Genomic DNA, 26,309 nt, shown 5'->3' on the forward strand with positions numbered 1-26,309 from the left:
CTCTGTCGTCCCCTTCTCCTTGTGCCCTCCATCTTTCCCAACATCAGGGTCTTTTCCAGGGAGTCTTCTCTTCTCATGAGGTGTCCAAAGTATTGGAGCCTCCGCTTCAGGATCTGTCCTTCCAGTGAGCACTCAGGGCTGATTTCCTTCAGAATGGATAGGTTTGATCTTCTTGCAGTCCATGGAACAGTAAAAAAGAGAACAAGGTTTCGTTTCTCATGATCAGGTGCTGTTGAGTTTGGGCCTCCCAAAGTCTCTTAGACAAAGGCACCCAGTTGCTTTAATCTGGGCCTGATGTGAGGGAACAAAATGGTGGCAGAGACCAGGAAGATGGGGAAAGTAGCACAAGGCAAAACGGCACAGGGGCTGTGAGTGAGAGGAGCTGTGCCTTATTATTGGGAAGGAAATTGGCAGGTCATGGCGTCCTGAAGGACTAGTGACTGGGCCGATGTACGGAGTTGAGATCTGCTGTCCTCCTGGTGCTGATGGAAGTTGTATTTGAGCAACTCCAACCAGCGCAGCTGGAGGGCCAGGGTCGGCCCAAGACCATTGGGCACCTGAGGTGGACCACAAAATGTCGGCTGCTCTCCCCCACGAGGGAAGAAGGTGTGGGTGAAGTTCTACCTCAGGAACAAGGGGAGGGGGAAATAAAGATCTGCATTGGGAACAAAGGTGGAAGGAGAACAGCAGTGTTTCTTAATGGCATGAGGTGGCACAGTGGGTGCTGCCAGTTGCAGGATTGCAGTGTTGTGAAGGGGCAGCAGATACCTAGAAGCGGCAAATAGCTGTGGGATTGAATTTCAGGTAAATAGCCAATTTTGTTTTATTTTTTAACTTCAGGCTTGTCAATTGGAGTTTCCTTGGGCGTCACAGATTGACTGGTGTACCTGAGCGGTCCGTTTTGGGATGCATTGCTAAACGAAGGTGTTAATGATTTTCCACAGCTCCGCCTGGTTTTTCTCAGAACTTTGTTGCTGCAGCAGCCTTTATTTTGCGGGGCAATTTTTCCCAAGTATTACTGGATGGGGAAAAAATAAACACTTGTGATAGATAGGAGTTAAAGCTCTTGTTCAACATTAGTGTGGTGAAATCGATTTCAGATGTTAAAAAGAAGTAAACAACCATTCCCTATCTAGTTAGTCTAATCCACTCTTCTGCCTTTTAACATTTGTTTAACCCCTTCTTTATAAGTAAACTATTTTGTCTTTTTTCTAGTTTTTCAGTTCTGTGCAGTTACTAGAGCTGCAGGGAGTGCTCATGTTGTTGAGACACCATTGTTTGGTGACATTATTATTTACTCTATAACTCCTGAGTGCATTGGCTTTTTGATGGCTATTTAAAGTGTAAAGATTCATTTTGTGTAAGGTTGCCTACGTCGGGATCTGTGGCAGCGGAAAGAAAAGCTGACTTTAGTCTTTGGAGATAATTTGTGCTACGTTTCTGTGAGGCCCATCCCTTTTAGACAAAAAGAAAAGGGGGGGGGGAAGAGTCCTGTTTCAGGTGTACACAAAGTAGAGTCGGGCTTTGTTGTGAAGAAACCCAAATCCTGCACCAGCGTTTTTTTTCTTTGTAATAACAGAAAATGAATTACCGTATTTTTAGCCCCATAGGACGCACTTTTTCCCCTCCAGAAATGAAGGGGAAATGTGTGTGCGTCCTATGGGGCGAATGCAGGCTTTCGCTGAAGCCTGGAGAGTGAGAGGGGTCGGTGCGCACCGACCCCTCTCGCTCTCCAGGCTTCAGGAAGCTATCCGCAAGCCTTGCGCGCCTGGCAGGAGGTCCCGCCGGGTGCGCGAGGCTTGGGGTGGCAGCCTGCCGCCCCAAGCACGGGGAGCCCTCCGGAGGGCTCCCCATGCTTCGGGCGAGTGTCCGCAAGCCTTGCGCGCCCGGTGGGAGGCTTGGGGCGGCAGCCTGTCGCCCGAAGAACGGGGAGCCCTCTGGAGGGCGCCCCGTGCTTCGGGCAGATGTGCGCAAGGCTTGGGGCAGCAGCCGCGGCTGGGGGGGGATTTTTTTTTATTCATCCCCCCCCAAAAAAACGAGGTGCGTCCTATGGGCCAGTGCGCCCTATAGGACGAAAAATACGGTACTTTGGCTACAATTGCATTGCGTACCTTATTTTATCTGTATTTGGCTTCAATCCTCATTTTAAAATTTAAACTTTTAACATCCAATAATTTAAAATTGTGATTGTGAAATCTGGCTGTAATGCAGAATCCCTTTAGAGGTGACTCTTAAAGTTTACACCAGACTAGTAAACTTACTTTTGTTACTTATTTCCGCACTGATTCAGGGGCCTGTCCTGAAATTTTTACTGAGTGCTTGTTGGGCAGTTGATGGTTGCTTTCCAGAAGCTATGCCTTGAAAATGTCTTTGTGCTAGGTAAATAGTGGCTGAGTTCCAGCACAATGCTAAACTGTGGCTTAGATTACAAGAATGAGCCTACCATCTTCCCTGACTTGGGTGCTGTCCCTCTCTGTGAGGAGGCTGCAAGCTTCCACTTCCACTTTGGATTAATCATAGCATAGCATGTTGTCTGAGCCCTAAACCAATTGATCTTAACTGTGGCTAGCAAAAACGACCCAGCTTCATAAACTGTGGCTTGAAGTTGCCCTTCCTCTGCTATCTGCGGTGAAGATTTAACTACTGTATTTTTTGCTGTATAAACTTACTTTTTCCCTCCTAAAAAGTAAGGGGAAATGAGTGTGCGTCTTATGGAGCGAATGCAGGCTGCGCAGCTATCCCAGAAGCCAGAACAGCAAGAGGGATTGCTGCTTTCGCTGCGCAGCGATCCCTCTTGCTGTTCTGGCTTCTGAGATTCAGATTTTTTTTCCCTTGTTTTCCTCCTCCTCTTGTGGTCTGGTGCGCCTTATAGAGCGAAAAATACGGTAGTTATTTCTACAGTCCTACCTTGTGTTGCGTCCGCTTCATGTTGCGTCTTTTCGCGTTATGTCCCGCAGCAACCTGGAAGTACCAGGAAAGGTTACTTCCGGGTTTTGCCGCTTGCGCCTGCGCAGAGGTGCTAAATTGCGCTGTGTGCCTGTGCAGATGCAGCGTTTCAAGTTGCGGGCATTTCACGTTACGGACGGGCCTCCGGAATGGATCCAGTCCGTAACACGAGGTGCCACTGTATTTGGATGAAGCAGCAAGTCGCAGTTAAAAAATAAAATAAAATGGAAGCTTCCACATTCCTTGCAGCTGTGTTGAAGGAGGCTGGCAGGGGGTTGGGGTGGGAATGTACGAGCCCAGGTTGAGGCGAAGTCCATTTTCACAATGCGAAACTGTGGCTTACGCTGGTTTCAAATTAACCCAGTAATATTGCTGATGGGAATTCTGGGGAGAAAAACTGATCCATAGGCCTAAAAGGATGTGTTACAAACAATTGTAAATATTGTAAAAAATATAAGATTAATGAATTATAAGATTAATGAATGTTAGAATGACATCGGATGGAGGTTAACAGGTTATTAGCAACAATGTGGTGAAGGAGTATGGAAAATCTGAAGGTCAAAAGGTGTAAAATTAAAGGTTTAATATATTAAGATATTAAGAAAAGATTAAGTAACATTAAGATATTAAGATAAAGATTAAGTTAAGATAGAGGGAAGGGATTTGCTGATTAAATATTTGAACTGGAATACAGTGAGGGGAGGTGTGGGGAAGTCTGGGAAATAAGTAAATGCAAGGAATATTATGAAAATGGAATTGTTTTTATTTGTTTTCCTTTTTGTTTTTGTATTTTTGTCTTTTTCTTTTCTTTTTTTCCTATGTAAAAACCTTAATAAAAATATTATAAAAAAACACACAAACAATTGTCCTCTCTCTGGTGGGACTCTAATCACTTGGACTTCCGTGTTCTTCTTTTTCATTGCCAGATCTCCAATTATTTCGGGATGGCTAGGATAGAAGTGGACCTGGTGACTCACACTGACCCTCCGCAGGTGCACGCCCACAGCCTCGTGGGAAAACAGTGCAACGAAGCTGGCAATTGCATTGTAACTGTGGGCCCAAAGGACATGACGGCACAGTACGTATGAGCTGGCGGGTGGGGAGTTGTCGATAGCAATGCTTTTTTGTAAAATTCTGATTTTGTAAAAAGCAGAATTTTGACTATATTTTTGGCTCTGTCGAGCTAGAGCTAAGCGTTTCTTGAAAGAAATGGCACTTAACTCACAATACAGAGGTACCTCGGGTCTTGGAACGTAATCCGTTCCAGAAGACCGTTTGTGTTCCGAAACGTTAGAAAACCAAGTCAGCAAATTCAATTGAGAAAATTGAAAAACACGCAGTGGAAGCTGTTCAGCTTCCGAGGTGTGTTTGAAAATGGAAGCATTTACTTCTGGGTTTTCGGTGTTCGGGTTCCAAAACGTTTGTCAATAGAGATGTTCGAGAACTGAGGTACCACTGTACAGCTGGATATTGTAGACTGGCCAGTTATTGCACACTTAACCAATTAGTTAGGAATTTTGGAACAGTCATTTATTGCGGTATAAAATATTGAGAGCATTTCCTCTTCCTGGACTTAGCTGGCGGTTGAACTGGCAACTTCTAGACCACAGCATGCTCTCAGAACCAGATGGCTGAGCCTTATGTCGCCGTTAGGCCCTGATGTCTTAATTAGTTTTCTTATTTTTTGTTGCACTTTTCTTTATTGTAAGATAAATTTGATGAGTTTAATGCAAGCATAAAACAGAATTGTTCTTTCTCAGGGGAGGAGGATATGCTGTGAAGAGTAAGTTTGCCCATCTATTTCTGGAGGCAAGTCTAGCTGACCATCACATCTCCGCAATTCCAGTGGTTAAGAATCCTTTCCCAATTCTTAACTGACTTCTGTCAGGAGGGTAGAGTGTTGTTTTGGCTCTAGAGCTATTGGCCCTATTTTTGCTCTTCAGGTCCCCCCCCCCTTGCTCCCCCAGACTCGGACTGGTGCCTTTCTTTTCCTTTCCTGTGGGAAAATATATTGTTGAAATGCAAAGTAAGAGTAGCTTACAACTAGAAAGCTAACTCTTCCAGGTGATATCTTCATTGTAATGACTATACATTGTCCAAACTTTTCATATTCAAAGAGAACTTTACTTTCATTAACTGAAAAGAATGTATTCACAACTTCATGCTTATTCACTTTGTTCCTTATAGAGAGCTTCTGCATAGGTTTCTCCTTAGTAACATTTAGGGATCTTCCTCTGTCTGTTTCGCTTCAGACAAATCAGACTGACACAACATTGTCCTCAGCGGTATCCTGAGAAGTCTCTCTCAGCAGCCATTCTCAACACACAGAGAGCAGAAAGCAGTTAAAAATGACAGTTACTGGAATAACAGTCACAACACAACGGAATGCCTCTCTCATGTGACTCACAGCCAGCCAATCACATGAGAGCTACTGCAAAAGGAAAAACCCCATGTTAAAACTACACAGTAATTTAACATAAGTAAAAATTCCCATTTCAGGAATTAAATCATTATCCTTAACGGGGGTGGGGGAAGGAGACGAGGAAGAGGACTTTGCACTTGCACATTGAGAATGTATTTGGTGTTGAGCCCATGTAAATAATGCCTTCAAAGCATCCGTAAATCAAATTCTTTCCTCAGTCAAGTCTGGATTGAGGCCTTTGTCTAGGCAGATCAATCATCCATGGCATTTTTCAGTGTCCTGGATTTAGTCTTCAGCATGTCCACATCTTGCCTATGAATCGTGCAAAGCACTTTCTGAACAGTGCACAGATTTCCTGTATGGAAACATTACTCCGTTTGAACTCTTGTCTGTTGAACCTGTTTGCATGAGTCCCATTAAGCACCTGACCTTTGGCTGTGTTTGGCTGGCTCATGGAGGGCTTTTAAAAAACGTGTTTGTCTGCGAGTAAGCTAAGTTTGTGTATGGGTTTGAGGAGCTACTCTGTGAGCCTTCTCAATGGGTGGAAGACTCCCATCCCATATTGTTCTGTGTTTACTTCACTTTCTTTCAGTGCTAATTTTCTAAAAAAGGGAGGTGGCAGAACTCACCATGAACACCTTGCTTGTTCTCTTACAATGGCACCTGAGAGGTGCCAGAACTGAGTTTTGTAAATGAACTAGTTGGATGCTACTGGGAAAGTCTCCCTGCTCCTCCACCCATTAATGACTTCAGCTTTTCTAGACTGGTGCAAGATATGGCCTCGCAGCAGAATCAACACTGCAGCCCCTTTTCTGTTGTTTTCAATCCTTATTGGCTCTCAATGCAGCAGCGCATCTCCCTTCCTTGTTCAGAGGAAGAGAAGGAGGCCCTTCCTCAGTTCTTTATATTTTCTTAAAGAATGCCTAACCACTTCCTTCCCTCAGAATAAGGCAGAGAGGAGGGGAAGAGGCACTGCTGCTCTGCTGCCATGTTGGCAGTAGTGAAACATTAAAAATAGAAGAAGGCTGAGTCGAGTGGCAGATGAGGAAGGGCCTCATTTTGCTCATTTTCCAAGCACAATTCAACGTGTTGGTGTTGACCTTTAAAGCCCTAAACGGCCTCGGCCCAATATACCTGAAGAAGCATCTCCACCCCCACCGTTCTGCCTGGATGCTGAGGTTCAGCGCCGAGGGCCTTCTGGCGGATCCCTCCCTGTGAGAAGCCAAGTTACAGGGAACCAGGCAGAGGGCCTTTTCGGTAGTGGCGCCTGCCCTGTGCAACACCCTCCCATCAGATGTCAAAGAGATAAACAACTACCAGACTTTTAGAAAACATCTGAAGGCAGCCCTGTTCAGGGAAGTTTTTAACGTGTGACATTTTGATGTATTTTTAATCTTTGTTGGAAGCCGCCCAGAGTGGCTGGGGAAACCCAGCCAGATGGGGGGGATACAAATAATAATTAATAATAATGATAATAATAATAATAATAATAATAATAATAATAATAATATAATAATAATAATAATAATAATAATAATAATAATAATAATAATTATTATTATTATTATTAATGAACTGGGCTTGACTAGGAGGTGGCTTTGTCCCCTTAGTGATGAAGACAGGACGGTCAAAAACCCTTGCTCCAGAGATTGACAGGTGGGGTCACCCTTCCCAGGACATTGTCCTAATGTTGAGGAGAAGGGATGGTCAATACTCTAGTAATGGCAGCCCAGTGGGTAAATTTTGCTGTTTCTTCTGATCATTTAGCTACCTGCTGATGCTCTAAAAGAGATAGGTTCATGGGTTCTAGTCAGATCTTGATGTCAATATTGTTTATCAGATCCAGCAAAAAAACCCACGAAATTTGACCAGGTAGAGGTTTACTTGCACTGTTTGTTTTCGCTGCACAGTAGGCCTGCAGAATTTAGAGCAAGCAAAGTACAGTACTCTGTCTCTTCTTCCATTTCTTTTAGAAGAGCAAAAGAGAAAAGCTGATGGATTTTAGATTTCATTGTGGTTCATTGATTCTACAGCATGACCGCCACTTGTTTATTTGTCATGCCTCTTTATTAACACAGGAGAGCTCCCATTGCTTTGTCCCAGTTCCTGCCAACCTAGCAGTTTGAAAGCATACCAGAGTGAGTAGATAAATAGGTACCGCTGTGGCGGGAAGGTAAACGGCGTTTCCATGGGCTGTGGCACTCGTCACGGTGTTCCATGCACCAGAAGCAGTTTAGTCCTGCACGCTCCATGACCCGGAAAAGCTTTCTGCAGACAAACACTGGCTCCCTCGGCCTGAAAGCAGAGATGAGTGCCGCACCCCATAGTCAAATTCAACTGGACTTAGCCATCCAGGGGTCCTTTACCTTTTAGCTTTTAATAACATGGGGAGTTAAATAAGTTGTTTTTATTCTGACCTCCTGTTATCTCTGCTTTTTGTCTTCCATTAAATATTTTCAAGACTTGTTCAGCCCCAGTAGTGGTGACTGGGATCTCCTGCTCTTTTTCTTGGGTGCATCGCTGCCCAACTAGGCACTTTTGCTGACATGAGGTTTTGATTTGTCCTTTCTCAGATTTAACAACCTGGGTGTGCTCCATGTGACCAAGAAAAACATGATGGAGGTCATCCGGGACAAGCTGAAGAAGCAGAAGTTGCGGACCAGAGTGCAGTCTCTGACAGGTGACCTTGAACTGGGAAGGAAACATCTGGGGAGTGGTTTGCTAAGAACTGTCTGCCCCTCTACCTGTTAAACTATTTGGGTGTGTGTGGGTGTGTGTGGGTGTGTGTTGAGGTTCTATAACTGATTTGGAGTACAGTGGTACCTCAGGTTACATACGCTTCAGGTTACTTACGCTTCAGGTTACAGACTCCGCTAACCCAGAAATAGTGCTTCAGGTTAAGAACTTTGCTTCAGGATGAGAACAGAAATTGTGCTTCGGCGGCATGGCAGCAGCAGGAGGCTCCATTAGCTAAAGTGGTGCTTCAGGTTAAGAACAGTTTCAGGTTAAGAACGGACCACCGGAACGAATTAACCCGAGGTACCACTGTACTGGATCAGTCCCAGTTCACTCTGGGACTAGAGGAGCAAGATTCATACCACGTTTCTCACTTGAAATGTGCAACACGTCAATTGGTGTAACGTGTTAGCATGGCAGACAGTGGTTAAGTATGAATGAAAAAGAGTTACTTGCCAGTGACAAGAAGCTTCACACAATTTTCCTCTTAATAGCATTCTTAGTTTACAAAACATGACTGAGGTTTTGGATGTGCCTGGCTTCTCCAAGACAACAGTCATAGAATTAGAATTGTAGAGTTGGAAGGGACCCTGCGGGTCATCTAGTCCAACCCCCAGCAATGCAGGAATATGCTGCTATCCCATACGGGGATAAAACCTGCAACCTTGGTGTTACCAGCGCCACACTCTAACCAACCAAGCTATTCAGGTGACAATGAGTCTATGCACCTGACTTTAAAGGATTTTGGGTTTCCATGCAGAACTGTGCCTCTGAGCGTGTGTAGAAGGCATTGCCCTCTATAGAGTGGCCGCAATCTGATCCTTGGAAGGAAGGCCCTTTAACTCAAAATCACCCCTTTCTGGGGTATGGGGGGGCTTGAAATCTGGTGTACCTAATAGGGGCAAGGTACAGGAAAGGGGAGGGATGCGGGTGGCACTGTGGGTTAAACCACAGAGCCTAGGGCTTGCCGATCAGAAGGTTGGTGGTTCAAATCCCCGCAATGGGGTGAGCTCCTGTTGTTCGGTCCCAGCTTCTGCCCACCTAGCCGTTCGGAAGCACACCAGTTCAAGTAGATAGCTAGGTACCGCTCTGGCGGGAAGGTAAACGGCATTTCCGTGCGCTGCTCTGGTTCACCAGAAGTGGCTTAGTCATGCTGGCCACATGACCCGGAAGCTTTACACCGGCTCCCTCGGCCAATAAAGCGAGATGAGCGCCGCAACCCCAGAGTCGGTCACGACTGGACCTAATGGTCAGGGGTCCTTTTACCTTTACCTGTACAGGAAAGGGGAAGACTGAAATTAGGGAGAGGAGAGTGGTGAAAGGGCAGAGCAGAGTTGAGAACAGAACACAGCATGTGAGAAGAATGGCTTGCCGGAGCTTAGCATGAGCTTCCCTTTCTATTGCCAGACCCTTGGGCTTGAAACCTGGGAACAAACAATCGCAATCGAGCTTGTGTAATGTTCCTTTTTTCTTCGCCTTCTGTAAGATTGCCTCTTAAAATAGGGGCCAGCATTGAAGTATGACTTTCTAGAAGCTGGGCTGTTCAGTGGCCCTAGTGGGAGCTTTGTGCTTCCAGTAGAAGACTCACTTCCATGGGTTTGATTAAAATGGGACAACTTGTTCGTACGTTTTTTCCAGGAAGAAGGGCGTAATGGTCCCAAAGCGCTTGCTGTAGCCCCCAAGGTTTTGTTTGAGACATCAGAAGCTATTATGTGGGGTTGACTGACATAACTTTCTAACCAACTCAATTCCACTTTTCTCAGTATGCTCGGTATAATGTGGACCTTTATGTCTTTTCTAAATAACGTGTAAACTAGTTTCCTGCACAGTTATCAACCCAGTAAAGGTCCCAGGAGCCCAGAAATTCTGGGTTCGGATCTTTGCCTCTGCTGTAAACTTTGTAGGTGCCTTTGGGTCAGTTGCAATTTCTTGACCTTGGATCTCCAGCCTGTAATTTGGAGATCGTGATTCTGACCTCTCTTACGCGCAGTTACTGCAAGGATTATATGGAGCACTTCAAAAATTCAAGGCACTATGCAAATGTTAGGTGATTGGCTTTCCGCTTGCCAACAACAGGGATACACTTCAACTCCCATCCTGCTACATGGGAGCCACTTCCAAGAAGCCATGTGTTTTAGTAGAGTGTGGGGAAAGCCCACTGGGGTCCCCCAGGGGTGGGAGAGAACACACAGCAATTGCTGCAGGAGTCTTAGCGCCATGTAGATCCAAATTAATTTCTTTTCCAGCTGTTGGTTCATATGGTAGGCGGAGATTGCATACATGACATGCGTTTGCAAATCATTGAGAGCATCCTGCCTCAATAATAGTTACTTTGATAGCAAGAGTAGGGCTAGGTGATATATTGATATATCGCCCATACCGGTTTGAATTCCATATTGTGATACCTGTTTTGTAATTTTTGACTTGGCGATATATCATGATATGTGTGTGTGCTATTCAAAAATATGGGGAAAACTGAAGCCAGCCCAATGCCTCTACATACAGTGGTGCCTCGCAAGACGAAATTAATTCGTTCTGCGAGTTTTTTCATTCTGCGAGTTTTTTCGTCTTGCGAAGCACGGGTTCCCATAGGAAATGCATTGACGGTTTACCATAGGAATGCATTGACGGTTTTAAGAAAAAGGCGCAAGAACAAACAAAAAACAAAAAACTCTTTCGTCTTGCGAGTTTTTCGTCTTGCGAGGCATTCGTCTTGCGAGGTACCACTGTAGCTCCATCCTTATTTCTGACATTGTGATATATCAGTATATAGTTGGTGATATATTGTGATGTTTAATACCGGATATCGCCTGGCCCTAAGCAAGAGGACCATTAAGCCGGGGCTGTTCAAGCATATCTTTCAAAAAAACCTTTGGTGCCCAGGCTGGACAGATCCTATCATCACAGATGGCATCAAAGGCAGCCCATACAGGAGGGATGGGATACTTGTTGTCCTTCAGAGACATTATGAGATGACCTCTTTCCTTTGGTAGGGAAGGGTACACTCAGACGTGGGGTACAGGACCCCCAGGTTTGTGGATGTAGTAGCCCTTGTTTGCCAGGTGTATAATTCAGCATCTACTTTGGCAGAATCTGAAGAAGAGGAGATTGAACAAGAGGCTAAGGAGCTGAAGAAAACAATGGACCTCAGCATTGTCCGGCTGCGATTCAGTGCCTACCTTCGTGACAGCAGTGGGAACTTCAGCCTGGCGCTGAAGCCGGTTATCTCGGACCCTATCCACGACAGCAGTGAGTCTTCTCTCTTGGTCTGTGGACTGACCTCAGTTGGGGTTTCACCTGTGTTTGGAGGAGAGACATGGAGCAAGCATCTGCCACTGTGTCTACCGCTTGGCCAGGTTTTGAACATAGGCATCTGGTTAGCCACAGCACGGTCCAAACCACAAAGCCTCTTGGGCTTGCCGATCGGGAAGTCGGCGGTTCAAATCCCCATGACAGAGTGAGCTCCCATCGTTCTGTCCCAGCTCCTGCCAACCTAGCATTTGAAAGCACACCAGTGCAAGTAGATAAATAGGTACCGCTTTATAGCGGGAAGGTAAATGGCGTTTCTGTGCACTCTGGTTTCCGTCACGGTGTCCCGTTGCACCAGAAGCGGCTTAGTCATGCTGGCCACATGACTCAGAAAGCTGTCTGTGGACAAACGCCGGGTCCCTTGGCCTGAAGCAAGATGAGTGCTGCATCCGCATAGTTGCCCTTGACTGGACTTAACTGTCCAGGAGTCCTTTACCTTTACCTTTTTACCTTGTTGGGGTGGGTGGGGATTTGACCTCATCCAGCTGCTTATGTTCTTAAGAAGAGTTCTGCTGGCTCGCAGCGACTGGCTTTCGTTTCACTTTTTATTTGTATACCTCCTTTCTACATTACTATACTGAAGGCGGTTTGCAAGCTGAAGAGATGACAGAAATCATGCACACACCTTGTAACAAGCTGATCAAGTACAAACAAAAAAGTCATAATGCATACATAACATTAAAATAAACAACTTACTTGAAATAAAGCAACGCTCAGTAATCCATTAGAATATAATGGTGCACAGTGAAATTAAATATCAGCAAACCGTAATTAAACATAAATTCTTAGCAACCTGTTTTAGCCGTGGGCCGGTCCACTGTCCCTCAGACCATGTGGTGGGCCATACTATATTTTGAAAAAAAAATTGAACAAATTCCTATGCCCAACAAATAACCCAGAGATGCATTTTAAATAAAAGCACACATTCTGCTCATGTAAAAACACCAGGCAGGCCCCACAGATAAGATGCATTTTAAATGAAAGGATACATTCTACTCATGTAAAAACATGCTGATTCCTGGACTGTCCGTGGGCCAGATTGAGAAGGCAGTTGGGCCGCATCTGGCCCACGGGCCTTAGGTTGCCTACCCCTGCTTACTGCTCTTAACAGTTACAGTAAATAATTACTAAACTGTTAGTAATAAAAAAAAGAACAGCAAGTCACAATGCGTAAAATGCCACAATACATACAAAACCATGTAAAAGGGTCAAACAAACTTATCACATTGTTGTTTTTAGTCCTGGAACTCCTGTCTTCAGCGTGATATCTGATCACCACAGCTGCATTTAGGCCTCAAGGTTGACACATCTGTTGAGAGGAGTATGCCATCCTTCTCCCCAGGGCCTGATTGTTGATATTTTGGGTCTTACAGACTTTGTAGAACACTAATTTCAAGTCTTCACATTTGTGCTGGAGAGCTTACGAGCTCAGGTGGGGCATGGGGACACCACAAACTATGGCCACCAGGTGGCAAGTAGTAGCCATAAATCACTTCCTGTATGAGCGTGTAGTGAGGCCTTCTACCAAGATCTCCTTGCATTGCGCAGAACATGGAAGAGAGTTGAATCTCTCTGCACCACGTTTTGGAGGTCCATTCTCCCCCGTCTCCATAGCTTCGCACAAATGGAAAGACTGGCACATTCCTTCCCTGAACCTTCTGGGTGCATGGCTAGAGTACTTGAGAGGGGAGGATTGATGGTAATTGCAAAAAATAATGGGCTGCCGAGGCTAGCCAAAATTTGTGAACCTCTAGGCGCACATTTGGCTTGAAATAATGTGGCTCTCGTATGGAGTCCCTTTTCTTACATTTGTACGCATGATTACATACAAAAACGCATCTCTCCAGCCTCTGGGATCTCATTTACACAGCTCTGCCTTTTCCATGTTCTTCAGAATCCCCCGGGGCTTCCAACCTGAAGATCTCAAGAATGGACAAGACAGCTGGCTCCGTGCGAGGCGGGGATGAAGTTTACCTGCTGTGTGATAAAGTCCAGAAAGGTGAGCGCTTATTCCCCTTATTTCCTTATCTTACATTTGTCGATGTTTTGGGGGGAGTGGCATCCGAGGTCTTGAACATTAGGAAGCATCAGACGGGGTTGCCAACAAGGTGACTTGAGATCTTTTCTGGGCACCCAGGAAGCCACTGCCTCCTTGGTTGTGAGGTTATGAGGATGGTTTTGTTGGGATACTGCCAGGGAGACAAAGTCCATCTCGACTCCACGTCCTCTCCGGACGTCCTTCGATGTCCCGCAGACACGCAGCATCAGCAATTAGCGACAGGAGCTCCAGAAATAGCCTCCCACACTCCAGAGCCGATGCACGCTCTATCAGCAGATAATGCACAGCGAAAGATGCAATCAGGAGAGCACTATCTACAAGTTTATTTCCGCGTTGATCAGAACAAAGAAAAACATGACCGCCTGCTTCAGAGCTCCAGCATAGAGAGAGAAACGAAAGCAAAGACACAACATAAACATCCTGTGAAAACAGGAAATACGCAGACTCTGTGACTCAAAGCCTGCTCCCTTTTAAGGTGGAACGGAAATATCCTAACAGGTTTCTTGCGGAAGATTTTCCAAGAGCAGTGGCACACTTACTATTTCATCTCTGCATGCTTTTGAAGGCTCGGATTGATTCTGCTGGATCTCACTTTTACTCAGATCCATTGGGAAAGAACCCTATGCACATGGTCCTTTTCTGTGGGCTGGGCTGGGGGGCGTTGATCTGGAGGAACAGAAGTGACCAGAAAAGGATGTCCTCACAACATCGGTTCAAAAATCCATATGTGCCCACAGGCTTTAAAAGCTTGGAGGTACCCTATCCAATTATGCCTGTGAGTCTTAAGAGCTTGATTCCTTGTACTCCTGTTAAACATTCTTCAGAAATCTGGATGGAGACCAAATTCTGACCCGGTTGTATTGGTTTCTTCATTGTTCTCAAGACTACTTCACTTGGCTAGGATTTTCCAAATACAGATATATATATAATTTGTTTGTTTATGCACTTTCTTACCTGCCCTTTCATCTTAAGTTCCCAGGGGGCCCAGTTACAGCCCTAGAAAATAGGATTGCGAAAAGTAAATAAATTTGTTAGAATGGAACAGGACAACTTGTTGCGTTTCTGCCAGCTTGCTTCAGAAGAAGCAAGTGTAGACATGGCTTTCCAAGGCAGACGGTCCCTTTGTAAATTGGGCCTTGGAGGGCTCTTCATTAGCACAAGGAGAAGGAATGAAGGAAGACCCCATGTGGCTGCGGAGGAGACTTGTGGCCTGAAAATGGCTTGGGAAAGGGAGAAAATGATGCTCTAGAGCAGGCATCCCCGAACTCTGCCCTCCAGCTGTTTTGGGACTACAATTCCCATCCCTGAGCACTGGTCCTGTTAGCTAGGGGTGATGGGAGTTGTAGTCCCAAAACAGCTGGAGGGCTGAGTTCGGGGATACCTGCTCTAGAGGGCTGGACTGTGGTCACGTAGTGGTATTGATTGCATGCACTGAGAATGTATTGTGTGTGGAGAGAGAGAAGACCTTAATAAATGAGACCCTGTGCTAGTTCAGATGCCTGGGACCTGAGACAGGGTGGGGTTGGTGCTTTCTCACAAGGGAAATAACTTTTTTCTTCCTCCTCCAGATGATATTGAGGTGCGGTTTTACGAAGACGATGAGAATGGCTGGCAGGCCTTTGGGGACTTCTCCCCTACAGATGTACATAAACAGGTACCGGTTGGGTCGTGGGAGGCCTGGGTCCCACTCAAAAGATCAGTCTTGCAGAGCAAATCTCTTGTCAGCTTGAGCAATTAGATGTCAAGATTGTGTAGCATTCCGTGTGGCACCAGGCTAAAAGACAGGTAAAAGACCACCAAGTTTTGTGTGCGTGGGAATTTAAGGATTGTAAGTGTCTGCTTGGGGTGTCATCTGCCTGGGGAAAATGAGAGGTTCTGCCAGTATTACATAGGTCCGAAGCATATGCTTTTGGATTGTTGTCACCTCTTAAACCTGATGAGCTTCGCAAGATCTTTGGAAAGCCCATCTCCTTTCCCTGGTTTGCTCGCCTCTCGTGTCCAGTGAACGCAAGCCCTGGGAAACTGTTTTTTTCTTCCAATAAAGCTGGGAGGGCGATAAAACTCTATTCTGCATAGTTGTGCGACTTACTTTAGGTCACGAACCAGGCAGCTACTTGCCCATTTTCATTGCTATTCCTGGGCGAGGTGAGTGACTTGGCAGCTGCAGGGGATGCATGGACGAAACTGATTTCTTCAGACACATCAGTTAGGACTTGGGGCCAAGATGCAGAATAAGCTGCAGCAGTTGTCCTAGTTGATGATCCATTTCTAGAGGTATATTTCCCTGGACGCCTCAGCTCTGTTCAATATCGTAGGCTCGTGAAATCCTGCTGAGCTATTTTTGGGCACTGCATTGTGATGGTTCTCCTCCTGGCTGGCGGGTTTTAAGAAGGGTTAATACTTAACTGGGCAACAGCTGTAGCTCAGTGGCCTTCTATGCAGTGGGTTCAATCCCTGGTGTCTCTAGGTAGGGCTAGAAACTTCTCCCAGATACCCTGGAAGCAGCTGCCAGACAGTGTAGACAATACTGAATAAGACGGAGCAGTGGTCTGACTCAGTGGAAAGCAGCTTCCCATAATCCTAATATTTTGCTGCTCTGCCTCATGGGAATTGCAGTATTTTTCGCTCTATAAGACGCACCAGACCACAAGACGCACCTAGTTTTTGGAGGAGGAAAACAAGAAAAAAAAGATTCTGAATCTCAGAAGCCAGAACAGCAAGAGGGATCGCTGCGCAGCGAAAGCAGCAATCCCTCTTGCTGTTCTGGCTTCTGTGATAGCTGCGCAGCCTGCATTCGCTCCATAAGACGCACACACATTTCCCCTTACTTTTTAGGAGGGAAAAAGTGAGTCTTACAGAGCAAAAAATACGGTAATCTGTTGGGTGCTGCAAGAATCTCTCTCTATCAAACCGCTGTGGGTAGGAGGGAGCCTGTCAGTTTTGAGCTCACTTCTCTCTGTGTGCTTATGACACCCAACTCTGCTTTTGATTCTCCTCTAACCCATGCCAATAGTTAAGTTCTTTACGTTATGCTACATAGACTCTGAATCAGTCAGAGCTGCCTCTTGGGTTGCCATTTTAGCTCTATTCAGGTGTCCACCCTTTGTGTCCTTGCAGTACGCCATTGTGTTCCGCACGCCGCCCTACCACAAGACCAAGATCGAGCGCCCGGTCACCGTGTTCCTTCAGCTGAAGCGCAAGCGAGGGGGTGACGTGAGTGACTCCAAGCAGTTTACCTACTACCCGGTGGTGGAAGGTACAGGGAGCTTGTGCCAAGAAGTGTCTTGCTACTTCTGTTTGTCCAGTGCCAGCGCAGGACCTTGTCTTTGACGACTCTCCTCTTGTGTCTTTGGTTGCAGATAAGGAAGAAGTGGAGAGGAAGAGGAAGAAGACCTTGCCCCAGTTCCCACAGCACTTTGGGGGCGGCTCACCCATGGGAGGCGCTGGGGGTGGAGCCGGCGGATTTGGTTCTGGCGGAGGTAAACGTTGCTCTTTGTTGACGGAGGCTTGGGGAGTTTGGAATGCCTTGCTCTTTAGACGGCTTCCTAGTTTTGAGACTGAAGGCTTTTCGTTGCAATAGTTTTGGCAGCAGAGTACAGTGGTGCCTCGCAAGACGAAATTAATTCGTTCTGCAAGTCTTTCCGTAGAGCGAGTTTTTTCGTCTTGCGAAGCACCACGGCGGGGAGGGGTGGGGAGAAGCAGGGCAGCTGCCGCAGCCGGTCCTTGGACTCACCCGCGCCTTGTGGACACCGCGAAACGTGGCTGCTGGAGGGCGGCAGGGCTCAGGAGCGCGACTCCAGCTGCAACGCTGGCGGCAACGGCTCCTGAGGGGAGCGCGCGAGGGCGGTGGGCAGCGGCGCGAGGCAGCCGGAAGGTCGGAAGGTCGGCCGGAAGGTGGGAGGGAGCCGGAGGAGCGGGGAAGCGAGCATGCGTGCGTGCAGTGACCATCGCCATGACAGGAGAGGCAGGGCTGTTTCATCTAGCGAAGCAAGCCCTTAGAAAAATCCGTCTTGCGAAGCACCTCAGAAAACGAAAAACCCTTTCGTCTAGCGAGTTTTTCGTCTTCCGAGGCATTCGTCTTGCGGGGTACCACTGTATAGACTCCAGGAGAGCCTGTAAAATTCTGGCACTGGGCAGTGGAACCCTGAGCATCTTCCACTCTTGTAGGAAGCCAACTACCCCTGGAGCTCCTTGGGGGTAAAGGCCACCTGACCACGGGAAGCTGGGTTTTAAGTTATCAGTTTATAAAACGTTGATAGGCGCATCCTTTGCATGGATGTCTTGGGTGCAAAAATAAATGGGTTCGGTTGTGGGTCTCTCCCCAACATCATCTGACATGTAAGCAGGGGCAAAGGATTTCTTTAGCTCTTCTGTGATTTCCTGATCCCCCCTCCCTTTACACCTTTTTTCATCTGTCCGGTGCTTTTTTAAAGAAAGGAGTCTCCATTATTTAGCCCAGTGTTTCCCCAGCTTGGGTCTCCAGCTGTTTTTGGACTACATCTCCCATCATCCCTGACCACTGGTCCTGTTAGCTAGGGATGATGGGAACTGTAGTCCAAAACCCACCGGAGACCCAAGTTGGGGAAACACTGATTTAGCCTAAGCACCTTTAGTGATGGCCTGTCGTCTTTCCTTCTGATTAGCCATATCATTTGGTTTACACTTGTTCTCCTGGTGTAGCACGTCCTTCATTTTGGAGAGGCTTTCACTTCTGTAAAAAGCAGTTGCCTTGCCTTTGGAAGACAATCCGTCATGGATGTTTTCGTTGAGATTCCTGCCTTTCAGGGGGTTTGGATTAAATGACCCTTGGGGTCCCTTACAGCTTGACAATTTGATGACTCAAAGGCCACTTTTTGCTTTTCTCATTCTGCACTTCATGTGATAAACATCTTCTATGTGTTGGCTTAGAGATAAAACAGAGAATCTGCATAGGCACTTTGGTGTAATGGTAAGGCAGGTTAGGACCGTAAGAAGCTGCCTTAAGACTATTTGTCCACCTAGCTTAGTGTTGCCTGCAGTTGCACTGCCAGCAACTTGCCAGGAATTCAGGCAAGTCTCTCCCAGCCCTACCGGGACATGCTGGAGATTGGACTTGGTGTGTAATGCATGCAAAATAGAAGCTCTAGCCACTGAGCTACAGCGAGTCCCCATCCCACTAAAGGGTTGAGGGAGGGGATGCTACTGTAGCTCAGTTCCACAACATTCTTTGATATGAAACGTATCTCTGGCTTTAAGTGAGCCACTGCTGCTGACGGCTGTGAGCGATTCTGGACAATTCATGGGGTGGAATTGCTAAAAGAGCGCAGAGTAGTTTGCTTAATTAGACACACACACACAGAGAGAGAAAGCTGATCTTCCAATGCAATTTGTTGAGGCAGTTCCAATTCCTGCAGCAAGTGGAAACTGCTAATTACCATTCGCTTTACACCTTTCCCCGTGATTTTCCAAAGACAAAACCACGCACTCTTGAAGCAGGCAGCCCTGTGACGGAGTCATTATTTTAATTTACTAGCTTGTCTTCGGCGCAGAGAAGGGTGTCTGGATAACAAGGCTCTGCAGAACAAACGGCAGGCGTGTCAGATGTTGCAGAATTAGTAAGCACTGAGCTGAGCATGCCCAGGGGGCTGGTTTCTATTTTTAAAGGAGAACGTGCCGCAGATCAAGGTTTCTGGGTTGCAAAGCGGGGAGCAAAGTCTAGTCGCCGTTGACGACTAGAATACAGGCTCACAAACTCTCCTGCAGTAAACTGAACAGTGCCAGTTTCAAATAGGATATCTGAAAGTCCTAGGTTGAGCGGCGATTTTGCCAGCGCGTTACTAGCTTGGGAACTACTGCCGTGTCTTTGCTCAGCTGGTGACGAAGCAGTGCAGAAGTGCAGACCTGACTTATTGGGGCTTGCCCCCCATCTGCTTTCCAACAGCTACAATTTGCGAACAGTGTGTAGGGGGCTTGCATGCCGACACTGGGCAGAGACAAAACTGGAAGTGGTTGGGACCACCCCCCCCTCTCTCTTCTCCCCTTCTCTCCCCTTCTTTTCCACTAGACTGCCAGGGTTAGGGACGGGTTCCTTTTGCTAGAAGTCTGAAATGTTTATCGAGGGCTCCTGAAATTTAGCCACGCGTCGCCCAACCCTGTGAGCACAACTGGGCTAACATAGAAACCTCTCTCTATCTCTGTGTTGTGTGTAAACGCCTGCCTAACCCAGCTGGGAATCCTTGGCACTCAGCGGGATACAGCTCTTGCAGCAACAGCAGCATCTACCTCTCTGGCACCTACCCGATGGGCAACTACCAAGGAGGGAGGGGCATCCACATGCCAGGAACTTCCAAGCCGGAAGAGGGGGAGCAGCAAACATTAGAAGATGGGAGCCGGATCTCCGCGGAGGAAAAGCGCTACGCAGAACTGCTGCAGCATGGTACGTCTGTGAGACGAGTGCTGTCCAAAGTAGGCTAGGGTTAAGAGGCGTTTCGGAAGCAGCTTATGTGCTGGAGAGATCTCTGTATGCATACAGTGGTGCCTTGGGTTACATACGCTTCAGGTTACTTACGCTTCAGGTTACAGACTCCGCTAACCCAGAAATAGTACCTCGGGTTAAGAACTTTGAATCATAGAATCATAGAATCATAGAATCATAGAGTTGGAAGAGACCACAAGGGTCATCGAGTCCAACCCCCTGCCAAGCAGGAAACACCATCAGAGCACTCCTGACATATGGTTGTCAAGCCTCTGCTTAAAGACCTCCAAAGAAGGAGACTCCACCACACTCCTTGGCAGCAAATTCCACTGTCGAACAGCTCTTACTGTCAGGAAGTTCTTCCTAATGTTTAGGTGGAATCTTCTTTCTTGTAGTTTGTATCCATTGCTCCGTGTCCGCTTCTCTGGAGCAGCAGAAAACAACCTTTCTCCCTCCTCTATGTGACATCCTTTTATATATTTGAACATGGCTATCATATCACCCCTTAACCTCCTCTTCTCCAGGCTAAACATGCCCAGCTCCCTTAGCCGATCCTCATAAGGCATTGTTTCCAGGCCTTTGACCATTTTGGTTGCCCTCCTCTGTACACGTTCTAGTTTGTCAGTGTCCTTCTTGAACTGTGGTGCCCAGAACTGGACACAGTACTCCAGGTGAGGTCTGACCAGAGCAGAATACAGTGGCACTATAACTTCCCTTGATCTAGATGCTATACTCCTATTGATGCAGCCCAAAATTGCATTGGCTTTTTTAGCTGCCGCGTCACACTGTTGGCTCATGTTAAGTTTGTGGTCAACCAAGACTCCTAGATCCTTTTCACATGTACTGCTCTCAAGCCAGGTGTCACCCATCTTGTATTTGTGCCTCTCATTTTTTTTGCCCAAGTGCAATACTTTACATTTCTCCCTGTTAAAATTCATCTTGTTTGTTTTGGCCCAGTTCTCTAATCTGTCAAGGTCGTTTTGAAGTGTGATCCTGTCTTCTGGGGTGTTAGCCACCCCTCCCAGTTTGGTGTCATCTGCAAATTTGATCAGGATGCCCTTGAGTCCATCATCCAGGATGAGAACAGAAATCGTGCAGCGGCAGCGGGAGGCCCCATTAGTTAAAGTGGTGCTTCAGGTTAAGAACAGTTTCAGGTTAAGAACGGACCTCCGGAACGAATTAAGTACTTAACCCGAGGTACCACTGTATATAGAATGAAATATACACGTTCTATATGAAAGAGCCACAAAGGGTATGCTGATGAGTTTGCTAAAACAGCTGTTGTTAGTAACGCAGAGAAGGTTTGGGAACCTTCAGGCTTCTTCCAAGAGGTCCAAGATTTAACCTCAAAGGATGCAGAGCCATGTTTAAAAGCCATGAAGGCTGAACTTGATTCCTTAGAGAGGAACAAGACCTTGAAGAAGTTGCGCCAGGGCTACTAGGAGTGGCTGCTGCAACCCAGCAGGAGAGTGCGCTGATGGATCTCTGCAACGGCAAGGCTGAGAGAGGAGACGCTCCGGCTGGCTTTTCATCCCCTGGTTCCGACAGCCATAGCCACAGCGGCCCATCTCTTCTCCTTCCTTCCCCGCTCCCCCAGGAGCCAAACCGATGGTGCTACAAGCTGTAGGACTCTGGCATGTGCACATAGCCGGGGGGGGGGGGCACTCTTCATCCTCCAAGCGCCACCGGCTTTTTAGTTCCACACTTAATTAATTAATCTGGGAATGTCTGCTTGTAAAAGCCATGTGCTCTACCACGGACCTGTGACCTTCCCCTGTTGCAGGGATGGGGAGAACTATTTTCAGCCAGGGTGGGGTGTGTTCCTCCATGAGCATCCATTTCGAGGGATAGTGGGCACACAATGGCCAGAGGAAAAAGTGGGCAGAGAGACTCCCACCTTTTGTATCAGTAGGTTGCACTGCAGCATCGCGAAAGGCGGTTTTCTGCACACACATTCTCTGTCCAGACAAGTAAGACACATTATCGGATGCCAAGAGCACGTTCCACCCGGGCAAAAGCAGCAAAAGGGGGTGGAGCAGGAAGGTGTGGGTCCCAATAGGAGAGACCTGGAGGGTCACATCTGGACCCTGTGGGGCCCCCCAACCCCCTGCCCTAGTAGGGCAAAGCTTGGCAAGGGTGTATTGTGTCCAGGGGGATTCATGCACAGTGACCGAGTGCAAGAAGTCCAGTTTGGCCACCGGCAGAGGGTTGCATTCACACAGTGCCTTTTCCCTGTCCCCCTAGCTCAGGAGTGCAGCTCGTGGATGCTGATGCTGGCTCGGCGCAGCTCCCGGGCTCTTCTCGACTACGCAGTCACGGCCGACCCACGGATGCTGCTGGCTGTGCAGAGGCACCTGGCTGCCTCTCAAGACGAGAACGGAGACACGTGAGTCTGCTGCGGACGGAGCGGGGCCTTTGGGGCAGGCGCTGTCCAGTGGGTGGGAGGAGGCGGGAGCAAGCAGGCTTCCTCAGAGACTCCACAATTCGGGGGACAGGTGCCCGCTTCCTGCAATCCTTCTGTTGGAGGCAAGAGTCTGGAGGGTGGTGCTAGGGAGGAGCCACAGCCAGTGTGGTGTAGTGGTTAAGAGCGATAGACTCGTAATCTGGGGAACCGGGTTCGTGTCTCCGCTCCTCCACATGCAGCTGCTGGGTGACCTTGGGCCAGTCACACTTCTCTGAAGTCTCTCAGCCCCACTCACCTCACAGAGTGTTTGTTGTGGGGGAGGAAGGGAAAGGAGACTGTTAGCCGCTTTGACACTACCTAGGGTAGTGATAAAGCGGGATATCAAATCGAAACTCCTCTTCTCCTTCTCCTTCTCCTTCTTCTCTCTGCCTCTTGAAATGTGGAAAAAGAAGCAAGGGCTCATGGAAAGGAATTCTGCTGCCCGCTTGACAATATATTCAGTCTCTCTCGGAGTTAGGAAACATTTCTCGATTACCACCCCCCTCCCCCCAATTTAATGTTAATATTTTATCGGAAGGATTTCAGTTATAAAGAAAGTGATACAGAGAAGAAAAGGGGGAAGTGAGGGTGGGCAAAAGAAGAAAGAGGTGTATAAGGGACAAAAAAATAATAATGCAGTGTATACATTCTTATATAAATTGATATCATGTTATTTCTTGATACCTGATCTGAGTCCTTTAGTATAAACTCCCAAGAAACTGCCATTCCCTTAACATGTTTGACTAGGTTTTTAGATATTTTGATAAAAGCTATCCCCTTTTCTCAGTCTTTGGTTTGTGTCCATTTTCCCAGCTTTTTTCTTATACGATGCGCAGACTTGAAAATCTTAGTTTTCCTTTGAAATTCCTTTAAATTGTGAGAACAGCAGTTCTCACCAGATGGTGAGAACAATGGGTGCTTGTGGCTGCTGTCGGTTTGTATTGTTCTTGAGTTTTAGTACGTATTTTGTGTTTTTATTTTGCATTTTTATGCTGTGAACTGCCATGAGGCAGGTGAAGGGCGGGGTTACATATTTAATAAATAAATATAGTAAAACAAGTGAGCACAGAGCTGTAGCGGAGGCCTGATCAGAACTCCTTGTCTGGTCTTCAGCTTGTCCTCTGCCATTCCGCAGTCCACTCACACGAAAACATGTCCCATTTGCAATATTCAATTGCTTCCAGTAGTTTCTGGAGCAAACATTTTTCTTCTTTGGACCGGAAAGCCCCCAATGTAGGGGGAGTTTTGGATCCTCCGTTGCAAATTGTAGAAGGAGGGACTTGGTGACACACACAGGCCATAGCTAGGAGTTAGACTCGCTTCTTGTCCCGTCTGCGACTGACCGCACTGTTCCCGAGAACTTCATCTTCCCGCTCTTAAGACAATAATCTTGTCTGTCCCCACAGGCCTTTGCATCTGGCTATCATCCATGAGCAGACAGCTGTGATTGCACAGCTGGTCCAAGTGGCAGTCAGCATCCCCAACCAGCAGATCCTCAACATCGCAAATCACTTGCAGCAGGTATAGTAGATGATGTTTCAGGGTGCAGTTTCTCCGCCCCCTGCCCCCAATCCTTTTGTCTGCATTCCCTAGCACTGTTTGGCTTGTGTGTGCCATGAGAGTGAGAGAGAAAGGATCTCTCCCTTTTCCCTGAGAGCCAGTGTGGTGTAGTGGTTAAGAGCATTGGACTTGTAGTCTGGTGAACCAGGTTCGCTTCCCCGCTCCTCCACATGCAGCTGCTGGGTGACCTTGGGCTAGTCACACTTCTCTGAAGTCTCTCAGCCTCACTCACCTCACAGAGTGTTTGTTGTGGGGGAGGAAGGGAAAGGAGATTGCGAGCCGCTTTGAGACTCCTTAGGGTAGTGATAAAGCTGGATATCAAATCCAAACTCCTCCACTCCTCCTCTTCACTAAATCCACCCATCCTTCCAAGTTCTGATCCTGCCATGCCTTTACTCTTGGTGAGCTGTGATGCCCTCGCACAGACTCCTCCTTGGCTTTGTCTTAAGAAGGAGCTGCTGCTGGACAATGCCAAGTCAGCAAAACTAACAGCTAAAACAAGAGAACTTAATGATGACTGTTTTATGGAAGAATTGGAAGCCCTTTTTTGCACCATTTAAAGAAATGTTATAATGTGATGTAGATGTGAGCAGGATTTGAACTACGACAACAGAAAAAATGAGTTTTATGGTCATGATATAGAAGAGTGAAGAGTGCAGCAATTGGACAGATTTTTTTAAAAAAAAGAACACAGAAAATGGGATGGGAAGTTGACAAAACTAAAGCAAAAATAATTATGTATTGGAATTTTTTGTGAAATGTGCAGAAATACACACACACACACACACACACACACAGAGTGTGGTACCTCGGTTGTCAAATGTAATCCATTCCGGAAGACCATTTGACTTCCGAAACGTTCGACAACCGAGTCACAATGGGTGGTCCGCAAAATCCATTGAAAAAATGGAGAAACACGCCTCGGAAGTCACTCGACTTCCGAGGCGCGTTCGAAAACAGAACCATTCACTTCTGGGTTGTTGGTGTTCGAAAGCCGAAGCATTCTACTTCCGAAGCATTTGACAACCGAGGTACCACTGTATAAAAAAGAGTTGCTGAAAGCAGACCCCATGGCGTTGGAACGTAACCCCATAACGAGTTAAGAAAATGAACTGGTCCCAACTTTTCCCTTGTCTGTTGGGATTCTTCCTTGTCAACTTCCTGTTCACTTTGGCGCTGGCCAATATGGCACCTCCAGCTGTTGTTGGGCTGCAATTATTTCCATTCCTCTCCATGGGCCGCCATGCTGGCAGGAGTTGAAGTCCAAGAACATCTGGGTGGAGACACTGTGTCGGCCACCCCTGCTTAGTTTAAGGGCAGCAGCGAGGAGTGGTCCTAGTTTCCTTGAACCAGGTGTGAATCCACATAGAGTACGCCTGTCTGATCGTTGCTTGCGCAGGTAGATGATTGAGTCTTGTACAAGGAAGTGCCTCCTTCTCCTCTGTTACTCAGGTGGGAGTGGAGAGAACGTGGCCACCCCAGAACGTTGCTTAGATGGGAAGTTGACATGAGCCAACAGTGTGACGCGGCAGCTAAAAAAGCCAATGCAATTCTGGGCTGCATCAATAGGAGTATAGCATCTAGATCAAGGGAAGTAATAGTGCCACTGTATTCTGCTCTGGTCAGACCTCACCTGGAGTACTGTGTCCAGTTCTGGGCACCACAGTTCAAGAAGGACACTGACAAACTGGAACGTGTCCAGAGGAGGGCAACCAAAATGGTCAAAGGCCTGGAAACGATGCCTTATGAGGAACGTCTAAGGGAGCTGGGCATGTTTAGCCTGGGGAAGAGGAGGTTAAGGGGTGATATGATAGCCATGTTCAAATATATAAAAGGATGTCACATAGAGGAGGGAGAAAGGTTGTTTTCTGCTGCTCCAGAGAAGCGGACACGGAGCAATGGATCCAAACTACAAGAAAGAAGATTCCACCTAAACATTAGGAAGAACTTCCTGACAGTAAGAGCTGTTCGACAATGGAATTTGCTGCCAAGGAGTGTGGACTCGATGGCCCTTGTGGTCTCTTCCAACTCTATGATTCTATGATTCTATGAAGTTTCTCTGGCCTCTGCACTTAGGAGAAACACCTTGATTCCTTCCCCTGTTCTTTTGCTAGAATTAGACCCGTCTCCCCATTTTCTCCGCAGACACCTTTGCACCTGGCTGTCATCACCCGCCAGCCCAGGGTGGCTGGGTTCTTGCTGCAGGCTGGTGCGGACCCCACTCTGCTGGATCGCTATGGCAACTCCGTAGTGCACCTGGCGCTGCAGCTGGGGGATGAGGAGATGCTGAAGACCCTCCTCTGTCACCTCGGCTCCCACACCCTCCAGCTCCTGGAAACACCTAATTATTATGGTAAGCGACGGGATAGTTTTGGAGGCT

General features: G+C 47.2%; 1 protein-coding gene across 3 annotated transcripts in view; it reads left to right on the forward strand.

Annotated features, from left to right (window-relative positions):
• The window catches only part of NFKB2 (nuclear factor kappa B subunit 2), a 94,338-nt gene that overhangs the window by 60,762 nt on the left and 7,267 nt on the right, over positions 1–26,309 (forward strand). For all 3 annotated transcript variants that reach the window (XR_014511155.1, XM_083440364.1, XM_083440363.1), the window contains 11 exons: positions 3,873–4,024; positions 7,942–8,048; positions 11,195–11,353; positions 13,308–13,412; positions 15,041–15,126; positions 16,590–16,728; positions 16,832–16,951; positions 19,678–19,887; positions 22,171–22,312; positions 23,776–23,890; positions 26,075–26,282. Coding sequence is in view for 2 of the 3 variants with exons in the window: in XM_083440364.1 (XP_083296490.1) it covers positions 3,873–4,024; positions 7,942–8,048; positions 11,195–11,353; positions 13,308–13,412; positions 15,041–15,126; positions 16,590–16,728; positions 16,832–16,951; positions 19,678–19,887; positions 22,171–22,312; positions 23,776–23,890; positions 26,075–26,282 (1,543 nt within the window). In the remaining variant the exon portion in view is untranslated. The remainder of the gene's footprint in view (positions 1–3,872; positions 4,025–7,941; positions 8,049–11,194; positions 11,354–13,307; positions 13,413–15,040; positions 15,127–16,589; positions 16,729–16,831; positions 16,952–19,677; positions 19,888–22,170; positions 22,313–23,775; positions 23,891–26,074; positions 26,283–26,309) is intronic.

This window comes from Podarcis tiliguerta, assembly GCF_965153285.1.
Source record: "Podarcis tiliguerta genome assembly, chromosome: 5".
NCBI lineage: Eukaryota > Metazoa > Chordata > Lepidosauria > Squamata > Lacertidae > Podarcis > Podarcis tiliguerta.